Source organism: Centropristis striata, chromosome 3 (genome assembly GCF_030273125.1).
Source record: "Centropristis striata isolate RG_2023a ecotype Rhode Island chromosome 3, C.striata_1.0, whole genome shotgun sequence".
Taxonomy (NCBI): Eukaryota; Metazoa; Chordata; class Actinopteri; order Perciformes; family Serranidae; genus Centropristis; species Centropristis striata.
In genome coordinates this window covers 17,754,296-17,767,345 of record NC_081519.1, presented here as the reverse complement: position 1 = coordinate 17,767,345, position 13,050 = coordinate 17,754,296, and the positions used below count along the sequence as shown (strand labels likewise).

Genomic DNA, 13,050 nt, shown 5'->3' with positions numbered 1-13,050 from the left:
CCAAGATGATGTCATCCCTATGAGTCAAAATCCAACATATATATAGGTCCTGGTTCATCATTCAAGTAGCCTACTGATGTAGGTTCTGGATCTGATAAACTAACTGTACCAGAGAGCATCTCGTCACAATAACTTTGATCAATGATGCCAATCTGATTGTTCAATACAGTTTTAAAGAAACATTTGATTCTAAATTACAAATCATATGATATCAATTTGTAGTTTTAAGTACAGGCTACAAAAGGACAACATAAAATGTTGAGAAAACATTACTCTGCCAAAAGGCAAGTAAGTGACCCAAAGGTTGGCCACAATTAAAATTCCATCTCATGCCCATTGCTCAAGCCTCAGATCACTGATTAAATGGATAGAATCAAAAGCCAGAACACACGGACAGTGAAGAGGAGTTTGCTTTTAGAGACAAGATGTAGGGATAACAGCTGTGCTTGTCAATGTTATCTTTTGTCCTTGAGGCCGAGTCAGAAATTTAAAGGCTCAATGAGTAGGATATTCCTAAAGCTGTGTATTTATATAGACCCTTAACCTGACACTGCCAGATGGTTGAAACACCCGATAAGCAGGTAATTCATAACTGGAAAACAGCAGACACTTTCCAAATAAAGGTAACTGAAAATGAATGATGAAATGCTCACCAGTGCTGATATAACTGATGGTATAACAGTATCTACGCTGACCTCTTCAGGTGCTGTCATTGTTGTGGTGAACAGTCACAGCTCTGTATCATCACAAACACATACAGGTGTAGCTCAACACATGAGAATATCATGGAAAAGTCCATTTCTAGTTCAAGTCAAATAGCCCCAACCAAGTATTGAGTGCATATAGATGGACATTTCTGATACCAACATTTCCATATTAAACATTCTTTTTAAAATTGGTCTTTTGTAATTTATTTTTTTAAGACACTGTCTTCATTAAATGTAAGCCATATTCATTAAAATTAGAAGAAATTGGATAAATTAAGCCATGAAATGTTTGATTGTGTAATGGAGCTATATTGGTTATTTCCACTTTTTGATTGAATTACTGACATGAATAAACTTTTCTATGATATTCCAATTTATTGAGATGCACCTGTGGATGCAGGAGGCTCCCCACATGATGCTTATTGGCAGAACTTCTGGTTGTGTGCACACAAGCTAAAAAAACTTGAAGCCTAACAAGATGCATTTGTGTGATACTTTAAGGCAATTATTGTATAATGTGAGTGAGAAACAACTGAAGGTGGGGATCTCACTATACATTATGGTTTCTTTCTGTTCATGAAAATAATTCCTTTACTTATGCTGCTCTTAAATGTGTACTTAAAACTTTGGAAAGCAAAACATCACCCATTACAGTGCAAATGAATGAGACAGAGCACACTGGGCCTGTGTTTTACAGCATTTTTATTTTGTCGGAATGAGAGCTTCTGTTATGTACAATAGAGGACAGAAACAAATGTTACAGAAATTATAAATATACTCTTGCTCCAAACTGGTTGTATTACGTATCTGCTGTGCTGTATCCAGTAGATAATTATTTACTTTTCAAGTCTGCCCTCTCTCCCCTCCTCTCTGCAAGTCTGTACCAGGCACCAAGGACCCGTACAGTACAATTAAGAGGTAACCCATGTGTAATTTCAAAACTCACTATGTGCAGACTGGCTGCCCCCCTCATGGCTAACTAAGATTAATCGTTGGGCGGGATAAGAGAGGGAGGTGGGGAGGAGAGAGAGGGTGGATGTGCTGTCAAGCCAACAAGTGGACAACCCTCAGATGATCACTCTCGCAGTGATGGCGGGAGGAAAGCGGGGTAAAATCAGAGAGGAAGATGAAGAGCAAACGTGGGACACACGTAGCACAACAATGTATCTTAAAACCTCAGCCAGTACATGGCACTGCGCATTCTGTTGTAGTCGGGTAGCTGCTCAACGGGGCCTGGTGGAGAGAGGCAGGAGGAACAGATTAGCAAAAGTCTTATTACAAGGTGGGCCCTTTACTTGCTGCAAAAGTACTAAAACCAAGAATGACTTACCGACGGCAGCCACAGCAGGACACTTATCGTAGATATATTTGGAGCAGATGTCACGCACCATCTTGGGGGTCACGGCCTGAAAGAGATGCGGAGGGAAGTCAGAACTTTGTTTCTGGCAACAAGCTAAAAGTAATAGTTCAGAATGTCAACTCACATCAATGCGAGCATCCCACTCTGCTAGAGGAATACGACGCCCGTAGTTCAGGACATGTCTGCCGATGTCATCACAAATTGGTGTGGTTCCTGAAAAGAAACAGGTGTGTAGATTTGTGATTCAGAGAAGTTTGAATGTGTGTTTGTGTAAATGTCATGGACTTGTAGATGGTTGTAGAATGACAATTATTAACTAATAAAAAACATGAACACCCCCAAAACAAGTTCACCGTTATTTTATTTAGATACTCGCACTGCTAGCCCTCTATTGTGATTGATAGGTTGTTGTGATAGTAACTTGTCAATCACAAGGTAACCACACCCTAAAGAAATCCCTGATTTATTGTCTAATTTACTCTAAATAGGATCATAATTTAATTAAATGAATATCATGCTGTATTGTAGAAGACTTGAACTAGATATTGAGACCAAACATTTATTAGGAAAATGTTTACTGAGGGAATAAATCAAGTGGGTAGTAGGGTCATACGGGGAGCAGTGGGTATATGTTCTATTTTACAATCCCCACTGACTATGCTTTCCTGCATTAAGTGAAGCATTTTCTGCATAGACAGCTGTTTAAAACAAACACATATCCCACTGTATGTCTGATTTAAACTATTTACTGCATGTTTATTGATCAATCAAGGCTTGCAGTGTGTCTGTGAGCTTCACTCTGCAGCTGTCTGTCTGCAGCAGCTGAGTGAACAGCGGCTGGCTAAACTACCTTCAGCAGGCTGACCGACAGCAGAAATTTACTGAAACTACTGATTTACTTTTCATGTCAGCTTCATGGGTCAAGATCAACATGCATATATTGTTGATTGATTGAATTTCCCCTCCCAGTGGCAGTGTTGATCAATGGACGTAGATGCGGTTAATAGATTCAAAACACATATATAGCGGGATATTTCTGTGCTTTAAACAGATGTCTATGCATAAAACTCTTAAACTAAACACAACAAAATAGACCCAATGTGTAAAAACGCAGGGGGCTCCGTGAGACGCGCCTTCAGTGGTGATTGACACATTTAATAAAATGGAAACTTAAAAAAACAATCAAGGTTAACAGCTATTCCACATTGCTACGCTCACTTATTTTATGCATCCTTAGTAAATGCATGACAGACATGGTACGTACCATTGAGCTGTCCAACCAGGCTGGCCTTCAGAGCGTTCTTGCCTCTGGCTACATCACTCTCCGTCACTGTGGTACACAGGTTCATCCTGAGGAGAGCAGAAAATGGAGGAAATGAAACGAAATCCGAACATTGTCCTATAATCATTCATAGCATTACAGTTATTGCATTCTGTGAGTGTGTGTCTCTGTCTGGGAGTCTTTACTGACCAGGCATTCTGGGACCAGTGCATCATATCTTCAATTTGGTGCTTATCACACACAAAGTAAATACCCAGCAGGCCGGTGTCACTGTAGGAGGAGTGGAAGGCCTGGAAGCTGTGACACAGATTGGACTCCGCGGCCAGACGAGCCAGGCGGCTGCTCAGGTGCTGCAGGTGAGAGGAAGGAATGGGCATTGATATTCGACTGTCAGGTATAGGTGGTTGAAAAAATTATTGTTTTAGGTTGACGTGTACTTATTTTTCATACCATTATACCGCCCTGACATTTTACCGGGGTAAACAATATATATCACTGTATTTGTACCTGTGTGCACAGCCTCTCCCTTGCAGTTTAATAGAAAGAGCAGCATTTGTATTTTTATCATATTGAAAATCATACCATCTGGATTAGTCAATACTTGGGGGTACACCCCAATAACTGCCCAGGCCTGATAGCAGTACAGTGCTGAAGAAGTAACGCAACGTTGTTAACAGAAAAATATGATATGGATATAAAAACGGACTTTAAAAAACTTTAATAGTTATGTATATTTGACCCTTTTTAAACATATTAAATAATAAACATAAAACATATTTTCCCTTGGAACACAGCTAAGCTGAACAACAGTACTAGCTGTACTAGCTCTTCAGGTGTAGAGCTAGTACAGCATCTTACACAAATGTGCTTATAATACCAGTTTTCCATAGTCCAACATACAAATGAGATCTAAGAATGTTATTTATTTTTAAAAAATGTCTTTTTTATTCAGGGATGGGCATTTTTTCAGCAGCTGGTATGTATTTCAAATCTTGTTCCTCCCAACAGGTCCAGAGGCAGGGGTGAGACCCCTAACCCAGGTTTATAGAGAGAATCGTAGTCTACCCCTCAATAATGGCCACTCAAGACATTAACAACCTCAAGTGGGCAAAGCTAAAGGGGACGCTTTTTAGTCATTTGAATTCACTTTAGAAGGCATTAATCACAACTTCCAATTCTATCACTGTTGTCTCTTTTTAAACACATAAAGTAAAACGCAGCTATACAAAAACACATTTAACCAACCTTTCCACCACCATGGGTGAGGTCATAGCTGCCAATGATGGAGTTGGCCACCATGAGTGGCACAATGTCTGGACTGGCAGCACTGGTCCCCTCTACAGCTATGGCAATGTGTGCCAGAGGCAACACATCATCACGCATACGGATCTATGGAGAGGCAGGCAAGGAACAGAACAGAACAACAAAACAATTAAACATGACAGTCAATTAATATTCCTACCATTATTCTGTCACAGGCCAGAATCACATTGTATGCATGAAACTAGTCCTGAGCGACATCACTTAAAAATAATATCAATATTTTTAGGCCATGCTGCCATATAAAAAAACATCTCAATATTTTCACAACCCTCTGATGCACATGATCATACCAGGTTGACTAAACTGACTTTACAGGAAACACAGGTCCTGTTTAACCTTTTAGAGGGCTTTCATTTTTAAATGTACACATCCCGTTTGCACATCAAAATATTGTGATATTGTCTGAGTGACACTTTGAGGGGATGTGCTATCATTTTAAAATTATAATTTATTTATATTTAATAATAATAATAATAATTAATTTTATTTAATAGGGCGCCTTTCAAGGCACTCAAGGTCGCCTTACAACATGGAAAAAAAACAAAACAAAAAACAAGCAGAACATCATACATATACAATCTAAACAAATCAGAATATTTACAAATACATTACAATTAAGGAGGGGAGTTTGTGCGGAGGATCAAATGGAGTGAGCGAGTCTGAACAGGTGGGTCTTGAGTTGTGATTTGAATTGATTGAGAGATGTGATGTTGCGAAGGGAAGGGGGAAGGGAATTCCAGAGCAAGGGAGCAGAGCGACTGAAAGCTCTGCTCCCCATGGTAACCAGACGGGCAGGGGGGACGGAGAGGTGGGTGGAGGAAGAAGATCTGAGTGGGCGGGCGGGTGTGGCAATGTGGAGGAGGTCAGAGAGGTATGGAGGGGCGAGGTTGTGAATGGCCTTGAAGGTGAGCAGTAGAGTTTTGTACTGGATGCGGTGTGTGATGGGGAGCCAGTGGAGCTGCTGGAGGACTGGTGTGATGTGGTGACTGGATGGGGTCCTTGTGATGATGCGGGCTGCTGAGTTCTGTACCAGTTGTAGTTTGTGAAGGGTTTTTTGCGGAAGTCCAAACAGGAGAGAGTTGCAGTAGTCAAGACGGGAGGTGACGAGACTGTGAACCAGGATGGCAGCTGTGTGGGGTGTAAGTGAGGGGCGGAGGCGGTTGATGTTACGGAGATGGAGGTAGGCTGAGCGGGTTATGTGACTGATGTGTGAGGTGTATGAGAGTGTGCTGTCAAGGATGACACCCAGACTCTTTACCTTGGGGGATGGAGAGATGTTGGAATTGTCTATGGATATTGTGAAACTGGGAGATTTGGATAGGGTGGTTTTTGTGCCAATGAGTAGAATTTCTGTTTTGTTGCTATTCAGTTTCAGGAAATTGGATGAAAACCAGGACTGTATTTCGAGGAGGCAGTCAGTGAGGAGGGGGGGGGGGGGGGGGGGTGGACTCAGGTTCAGTGGAAATGTGGAGCTGGGTGTCATCCGCATAGCAGTGGAAGTTGATGTGATGTTTCTGGAAAATGTAACCAAGGGGGAGTAGGTAGATGATGAATAAGAGGGGTCCCAGGACAGAGCCTTGGGGCACCCCAGTGGTGACTGGGAGTGGTTGTGATGTGAATGATTTGAGTTGGATGAAGTGTGTGCGGCCAGAGAGGTAGGATTTGAACCAGTTGAGGGGGTGTGCGTGATTTAATTTAATTATTTAATTAAACTAAATCTGTTTTATTTAACAAAGCAATTTATATATTTTTGACAGACTGAATTAGTGAGTGAATGTGAAACTACCAATCAGGTCCACCGTAAGATTTAATTTTGAAGTCAGTTCTTACATGCTCCTACCGTAATACCTGGCAAATACCAGTACCACAGTCCAACCCTTCCTCACAAAATACTTGAGTAAAAATGACTCCTGCAAAAAACACCACTCACCTCACTGCCGGTAAATCGGCAGGGTGACAACACGGGGGCGGCATCTCCCTCATACTCAAAAGACAGTCCGCTGAAGTGAGCTTTGGCCAAACCGAGCAGCTCTTCGTGGTTCACACCTGTAGAGAAAGCACAATCAAATGAATGTCATGTTATTCCAGGAAAAGTATAAATTCAGAGCTAACAAAGTGCCTCTTCACAGTGTGTGTTAGGAAGAAGAGAACTTACCTCCAGCAGCCGACAGCACCATGCGAGGGGCTTTGTAGTGGCTGTTGATGTAATCCACTAGGTCCTGGCGGGTCAGAGTCCTGGGAGAAATGAATATGTGTTTTGCTGGTAACTTACACAATGATGCAAAATGATAAGTATTTACATTTCATTATGACCAACTGTTTTAGTGCAACCTTTAAAACCACAATTAGCATCATCACAACACTGCACTGATCTGACAGCAATGTTTCTTTTATGAAAGCATTTCAGAGTTTGACTAATATTAAATATATGTGTGTTTGTGAGCATGCAGCTCCTCTTGCCTGGCATTGTTGGAGGGTCCCAGCACACTATGCCCCAAAGGAGTGCCCTGGAAGGCTGTGGCATGCAGCAAGTCAAGGCAAACTTCCTGCAGGTTACCCTCGACTTCCTCTAGCTCACGCAGCACCACACCTCTCTGCTGCTCAATCTCTGCCTCGTTCAGCGAGCAGTTCTGCACAACCTCTGACAGCAGCTCCACAGCTGAGGAAATCGCAGAGAATTTAGAGGGGGTGAGAAACAGTACAGATCTTAGTTATTGCCTCATAGTATAAGGCCATTTTAATGGTTTCTCCAACTGAAATATGAAGATTGGTAAATTCTCAATGCCTTCATCTTTCAAAAACAAATTTTATAAGTCTGAAATTAGATTTTTTTTTTAAATTATGGGGATGATCTGTTCATTTCACCTCTCATAAGCAAATCATCTCACCTTTGGGAAGGTCTTTGGCAAGGGTCTTCATGTAGTATGCAGTATGCTCCCGGGAGGTATAGGCGCTCAGGTGAGCACCCATAGACTCCACCTGCTGCTCCAGAGCTGTCTGAGGGTGCATCTTGGTTCCCTGCGTGGCGAAAACAAAAGGTAAATGGAGAGAACTGTGTAATGGTGTTTTTTTTTTTGGTTAACAAGTAGGTACAGTATATCTCATGTGCATTACGCTTCAATCGATATAAGGTTCCAATGATGTCTACCTTAAAAGCCATGTGCTCCATGAAGAAGCCTGCTCCATTGTTCTTCTCACTCTCATAGCGACTGCCAGCACTGATCCACAATCCAACCTATGACAGGGAAGAGATATGTAGAGAATATCAGAAATTTGAATCTATAGCAACACATAACACACAAATGAGATCTAAGAGTGTCATTATTAAAAAAATAAAAATAAACATTTTACCTTTGAGTAAATTAAACAATAAAATGTCTCTTCTATTCAGGGATGGACACTCCATGGCTAAACCAGTTTTTAGCAGTTGCTTTACATTTTAGATCTTTGTATTTCTTGTTCCCCGCTGGTGGAACACACTACCAGTTCCAACCAGAGCAGGGACGTCCCTCTCTACCTGTAAAAAACTCCTGAAGACCTAGCTCTTCAGAGAGCATCTTCTTCCTAGCACCACACGATAATTCTTCTCCTCAAAGAATTGTCACTAGCACAATCAATACCTTGATTGTTTGTTTTTACTCTTCCTGTAAGTCGCTTTGGATAAAAGTGTCTGCTAAATGACTAAATGTAAATGTAGATCTTGTTATTCCCAACAGGTCCAGAGGCAGGGGTGAGACCCCTGACCCAGGTTTTCAGAGAGAATCATAGTCTACCCCTCAATAATGGCCACTAAAGACATGAACAACCTCAAGTGGGCAAAGCAAAAAGGGGACACTGTTGAGTAATATAAATTCACTTTATGAGGCATTAGTTACAATAATTCAAGTGCTAAAACAATCTCCTTCATAAAAAAATATACCGGTAATCGTGAACGATACGATATGGCACACCCCTAACTTACAGTGCATGTGGCATGTCCGGTCTCCTCAGATGCGACCCTCAAACCATTTTCCAGGGTAGTGAGGCGAGTTTCAGGAGCTCCCACCAGGCTCTGGGCATAGCTGACTGAGGCCTGTCCACGCCTTAGGGACAGCAGGATGGGCTGGAGGAGGACAGATGCCAAGATGCAACAAGAGTCATTTTAAAATTGTGCACATTCAAAAATACTATAACAACAACATACATTTCTGATCACATTAAACCATTAAACCACTTTATACTCATGTACTTATTTTTTTCATCCTCCATAATATGAAGGTTATTACTATGTTCTTTGTTTTCTCAGACCAGAGAGACAAAACTAAAACAAGAAGAATGTAGTAATGTAAAGTAAATGTAAGGTTCTGAGAGGCTGATAACAGGGTCTGCTGTCTCTACATCCAGGTCAGACTGTGCTAAAGGCTTTAAAGTGACTCATGTGAGAAATGTTGACTTGAGTTGACTCAAGTCACTGGTTTGACGACTTGTAACTTGACAGACAATAAATGACTTCAGCCTTGACTTGGAAGTTCACTGTGATCATTTCATATTTTCAGTTTAAATATTAAATATAAAACTGTTGATATGGACGTTACAAATGTCTGTGTGATGTCATCAGTTACTACAACATCTAAGATTGTTTGTCATTTGAAGACCAATTTTGATTATTAAGTGTCTGTGAGGGCTAATGTAAGCTAATATTAGCCAGACTCATACAAAGAAGGAGTAGAAATGCTTTGCAGAGGACAACATCTAAACTTAAGACTGGCAGCTGACATTGACACCACTGCCACCTTGTGCTATCTGCCATTGACTAAAAATAGTCAAAACAAGAATACAATACGAGTATATATACACACAAGTACTTTTCAGAAGTAATACATACAATACATACAATTGTCTAGTTTAATTTATTTTTCATGTTGCACCGTTGGGGAATGGTATGCCATTTTTTTCAATTTTGCTTTCCATTTTCCTATGGTATTTTTTTAATGTTAAGGGTTATTTTTGAGAACAATCTGAGAAAATTTTGTCCGTTTATAACACATTTATAACACGTTTATACAAGAAAAAGTTGTGCAATAATTTGATTATAACAAAATCTGGAAACAGCCAAACTACTATTGTTCAAATTCGTTTCACAGATTATCTCACATCAGTGTCAGTATGCAGTATTATTTTATGGCATGATAGAAAAGTATTTTTCGACAATAAAACATTCTGATGATCAACAGAAGTTGTTTTTTTTAAATCTACTTTGCCGAAACAGATAACCTGATTTATTACCATTCAACTCCATCCACCTCAGATATTACAGAGCAGATCCCAAGCATTAAGCTTTTTATATGAGCAGCTTTTTTTCCATACCGTGTTGCTCTTACTACCCACTACCCTGCCTCCTACTGGGGAAAAGCATTACAGGTGCACAATTTTATTTGGTGTGAAGACTGGCCCCTCGAATCATTCAGCTGTAATCAGTCTCACTGTGGGGTCTTTTGTTTTGGTTTTGTATTAATGTAGGATTTTGGTACTTTTTTTTTTTTTTGTTTTGTTTTTTGACAGAGCTGCAAACAGGATTATGTTAGATGTCTAATCAACAGAAGTACTGCTGCTTGCTGTCAGCATCTGTCTTTCAAAAGTCACTGTGCTAATGCTAACGCTGTCTGCTAGGAAGCCTAGCTGCGTTGTGAGGGCAAGTGAGGACAAATGGCAAACCTTACCTTGTCAAAGACCGAAACCACAAACAGCTGATCTTCTTATATAATAACACGTATATAAAGCCGCCGTTACACATCAATTTGTTGTTACAGGACGTACTGCCTTATTTGTCAGTTGACCTTGCACTGCTAGCAAACTATTGCTAACCGTTTTGCTAACCCCTTTCCCGTTTCTGTATTACGGACAGCTCAGCCAGCTAGTTAGCAAGCTAGCCTGCTACGTTAGCAGCCGGTCCACCGTCCTCGATTATTTTCAACAGTATGCCAAGACAAGATCAGTTCCAGTGACCCACTGAAACATTGTATAGTCGAAAGCTTTTGTGCTAAGCGTTTAAATCTGTACTTACATTACGGTTCTTGGCGAGGGCTCGACCCACAGTGCTCCCGACTCGGCACACGGACGCCGCCATTTCTCGGTCTGGTTACAGGAGGTCGGGGCGGTCTCGGCTGTTGTCGTGTATCGCTTCTTCTTCGCCGTCATATGAAAATCTGTATTACCTCCTCAACTGGGTTCAATCGCCACCTACTGTTAGTTGTGTGCTGTTGTATGTGACTCTGGTTCAGTGTTCGAAAGGTTTGAAGGTTTGAAGGACTACTTTTCTTTATCTCAATTTAGATTTAATCCCCCTTTCCGCAACAGACGCACATAGAAACCACCACGGTGACTTAAGCCTGCAAGGTCAGCCTATAATACATCAACTTTATATTATTAAAATTAAGCTTGTTTCAGACAAGCATGTCAAATAAATAGTACCTGGTCACATTAGTGAGAAAACAAAAAAAATCTACACCATTTGGATTTGCCCTTAACCGTTTGGAGTTTGTATAAACGACTTAAAGTTTAAATTTTAAATTTTTATTTTTTTATTTTTTATCATTATTTTTTATTTATTTTTATTATTATTTTTTTTTTAAATTAAATGCATTTCTTTTTATTTTCTGCACAATGCGCATGCGCGGCCCAACTACGCTTCTGCGCATGCGTGACCCAAATACGCTTTTGCGCATGCGCGGCCTAAATACGCTTATGCGCATGCGCAGAAGAGATGGAAGGCCGCGCATGCGCAGAAAAAATAATTAATTTAATTTAATTTAAAAAAAATAATAATTAAAAAAAAAAATTATAATGATAGTAATAAATAAATAAAAATCATAATAAAAAATGAAAAAATAAAAATAATTTTTAAAAAAGTACAAAAAAATAAAATAAATTTAAAGAAGTAAAAATGACAGTGGTGGAAGAAGTATTCAGATCCTTTACTTCAGTCAAAGTACTACTACCACACTGTGAAATGACTCCACTCATTTTAACTACCTAATAAACTTTTAAGTGGTTTAATTTATTAAATGGGTAATAATTTTAAATGTATCATGTTTTTCATTTTAAATCTTGACCTGAAATGTAATTCAAGCTGTCAGCTAAATGTAGAGGAGTAAAAAGTACAATATTTGCCTCAAAATGTAGTGGAGTAGAAGTATAAAGTTACATAAAATGTACATAAAAGTACCTCAAAATTGTACTTTAAGTCCAGTACTTGAGTAAATGTACATAGTTACTTTCCACCATTGCTACCTGCCTCTTCTAACTTATACATATCAGTTAAGAGTCCTCCTTCAGACACTGTATGAGACACTGTATACAATGAAATTCATAGGGGTGGTATAGACTGGCCCCTGTAACGCACACACCCCGACGGCAGCATGCCCCGAGACGCGTGTACTGCGAGGGTCCGTTCAGTACTGCTTGCAGTCCTAGTTATTTTTTTCATTTTGACTTACTGGATCAACATTTTCAACACAAAAAACACACAAAAACACCAAAAACAGAAACACAAACACATTTTTATTTTTTTTACAAAAACCACCCAAAAACCTGAAAAAAACGCACAGAAAAAACACAAAAACCCCACCCACAAAAATGGACAAAAATCACACAAAAAATCATTAAAGACAAAATGCATTAAAAAATGCTGAATGCAAACTGCAAAATTTGAAAAACCTTTGCAAAAACTTACACTTGGTCGAGGTGTTTTTTTTTTCCTTTGGTGAAAAAGAGTTGATGCACTACATTGGACATGGAAACTTCTGAAAAAACTGATGCTGTTTCATTTTTAGGTTGCAACGTCATGAAGAAGTCTTGCTCCGGTGCTTCCGTGGACTCCAGAGGGTTAAACTATAGAAAAAAAACATGTGAATATTTATAGCTGCTTCAGAAAAGGTTTGATTCAATGTATTACATTTTTAAACTATTTTTTATAGCTCAGGTCAATAAATCTCCAGCTGCAAACTGCTTAAGGCAGGGGTGGGCAACATTATTTTTCAGAGGACCATACTGACTTAGATAAAGCAAGCAAAGGGCCACACATTGGACAATTGAATTGAAACATGAAACACAGTGTTGAATTATGTTAAACTACATTAATTTTTTTGACATGACAGATTGATTTACAATCTTTTTGCCAGACCAGAATGCACGAGTCCTTGTTTAAAAAATAAATAACTTTTTTCTCCTTTTTAAAGGATTCATCCTGATTAATTCACTGCCATCACAACCGCCATCATTACAAACCTTTGTCCTCTGTTAAGTCAATCTGAATGTAGACAGCGCTCTTCCAACTCTGTTGGAATGAAGATAGCAGCAGACTACGGGCTCATTTGAGTCATTTGCCTTGTGATTAATGT

The 13,050-nt window shown here is 39.7% G+C and overlaps 1 protein-coding gene and 1 non-coding gene across 2 annotated transcripts; both read right to left on the bottom strand.

The window, feature by feature from the left end:
* Positions 1-1,392: 1,392 nt before the first annotated feature.
* LOC131969041 (cytochrome b-c1 complex subunit 1, mitochondrial) lies at positions 1,393-10,872 on the bottom strand. Its single transcript, XM_059330160.1, has 13 exons — positions 10,716-10,872; positions 8,634-8,774; positions 7,821-7,907; positions 7,561-7,690; positions 7,133-7,331; positions 6,828-6,907; positions 6,603-6,718; positions 4,595-4,738; positions 3,539-3,699; positions 3,332-3,417; positions 2,192-2,280; positions 2,038-2,113; positions 1,393-1,940 (listed from the first exon to the last, which is right to left on the bottom strand). Exons 1-13 carry the CDS (start codon positions 10,776-10,778, stop codon positions 1,876-1,878), a joined length of 1,437 nt encoding a protein of 478 aa, XP_059186143.1. The 5' UTR covers positions 10,779-10,872; the 3' UTR covers positions 1,393-1,875.
* On the bottom strand, positions 4,340-4,460 carry LOC131969230 (small nucleolar RNA SNORA26). Its single transcript, XR_009394112.1, has one exon. It is a non-coding gene; the product is annotated as a small nucleolar RNA SNORA26 (small nucleolar RNA).
* Positions 10,873-13,050: the final 2,178 nt, after the last annotated feature.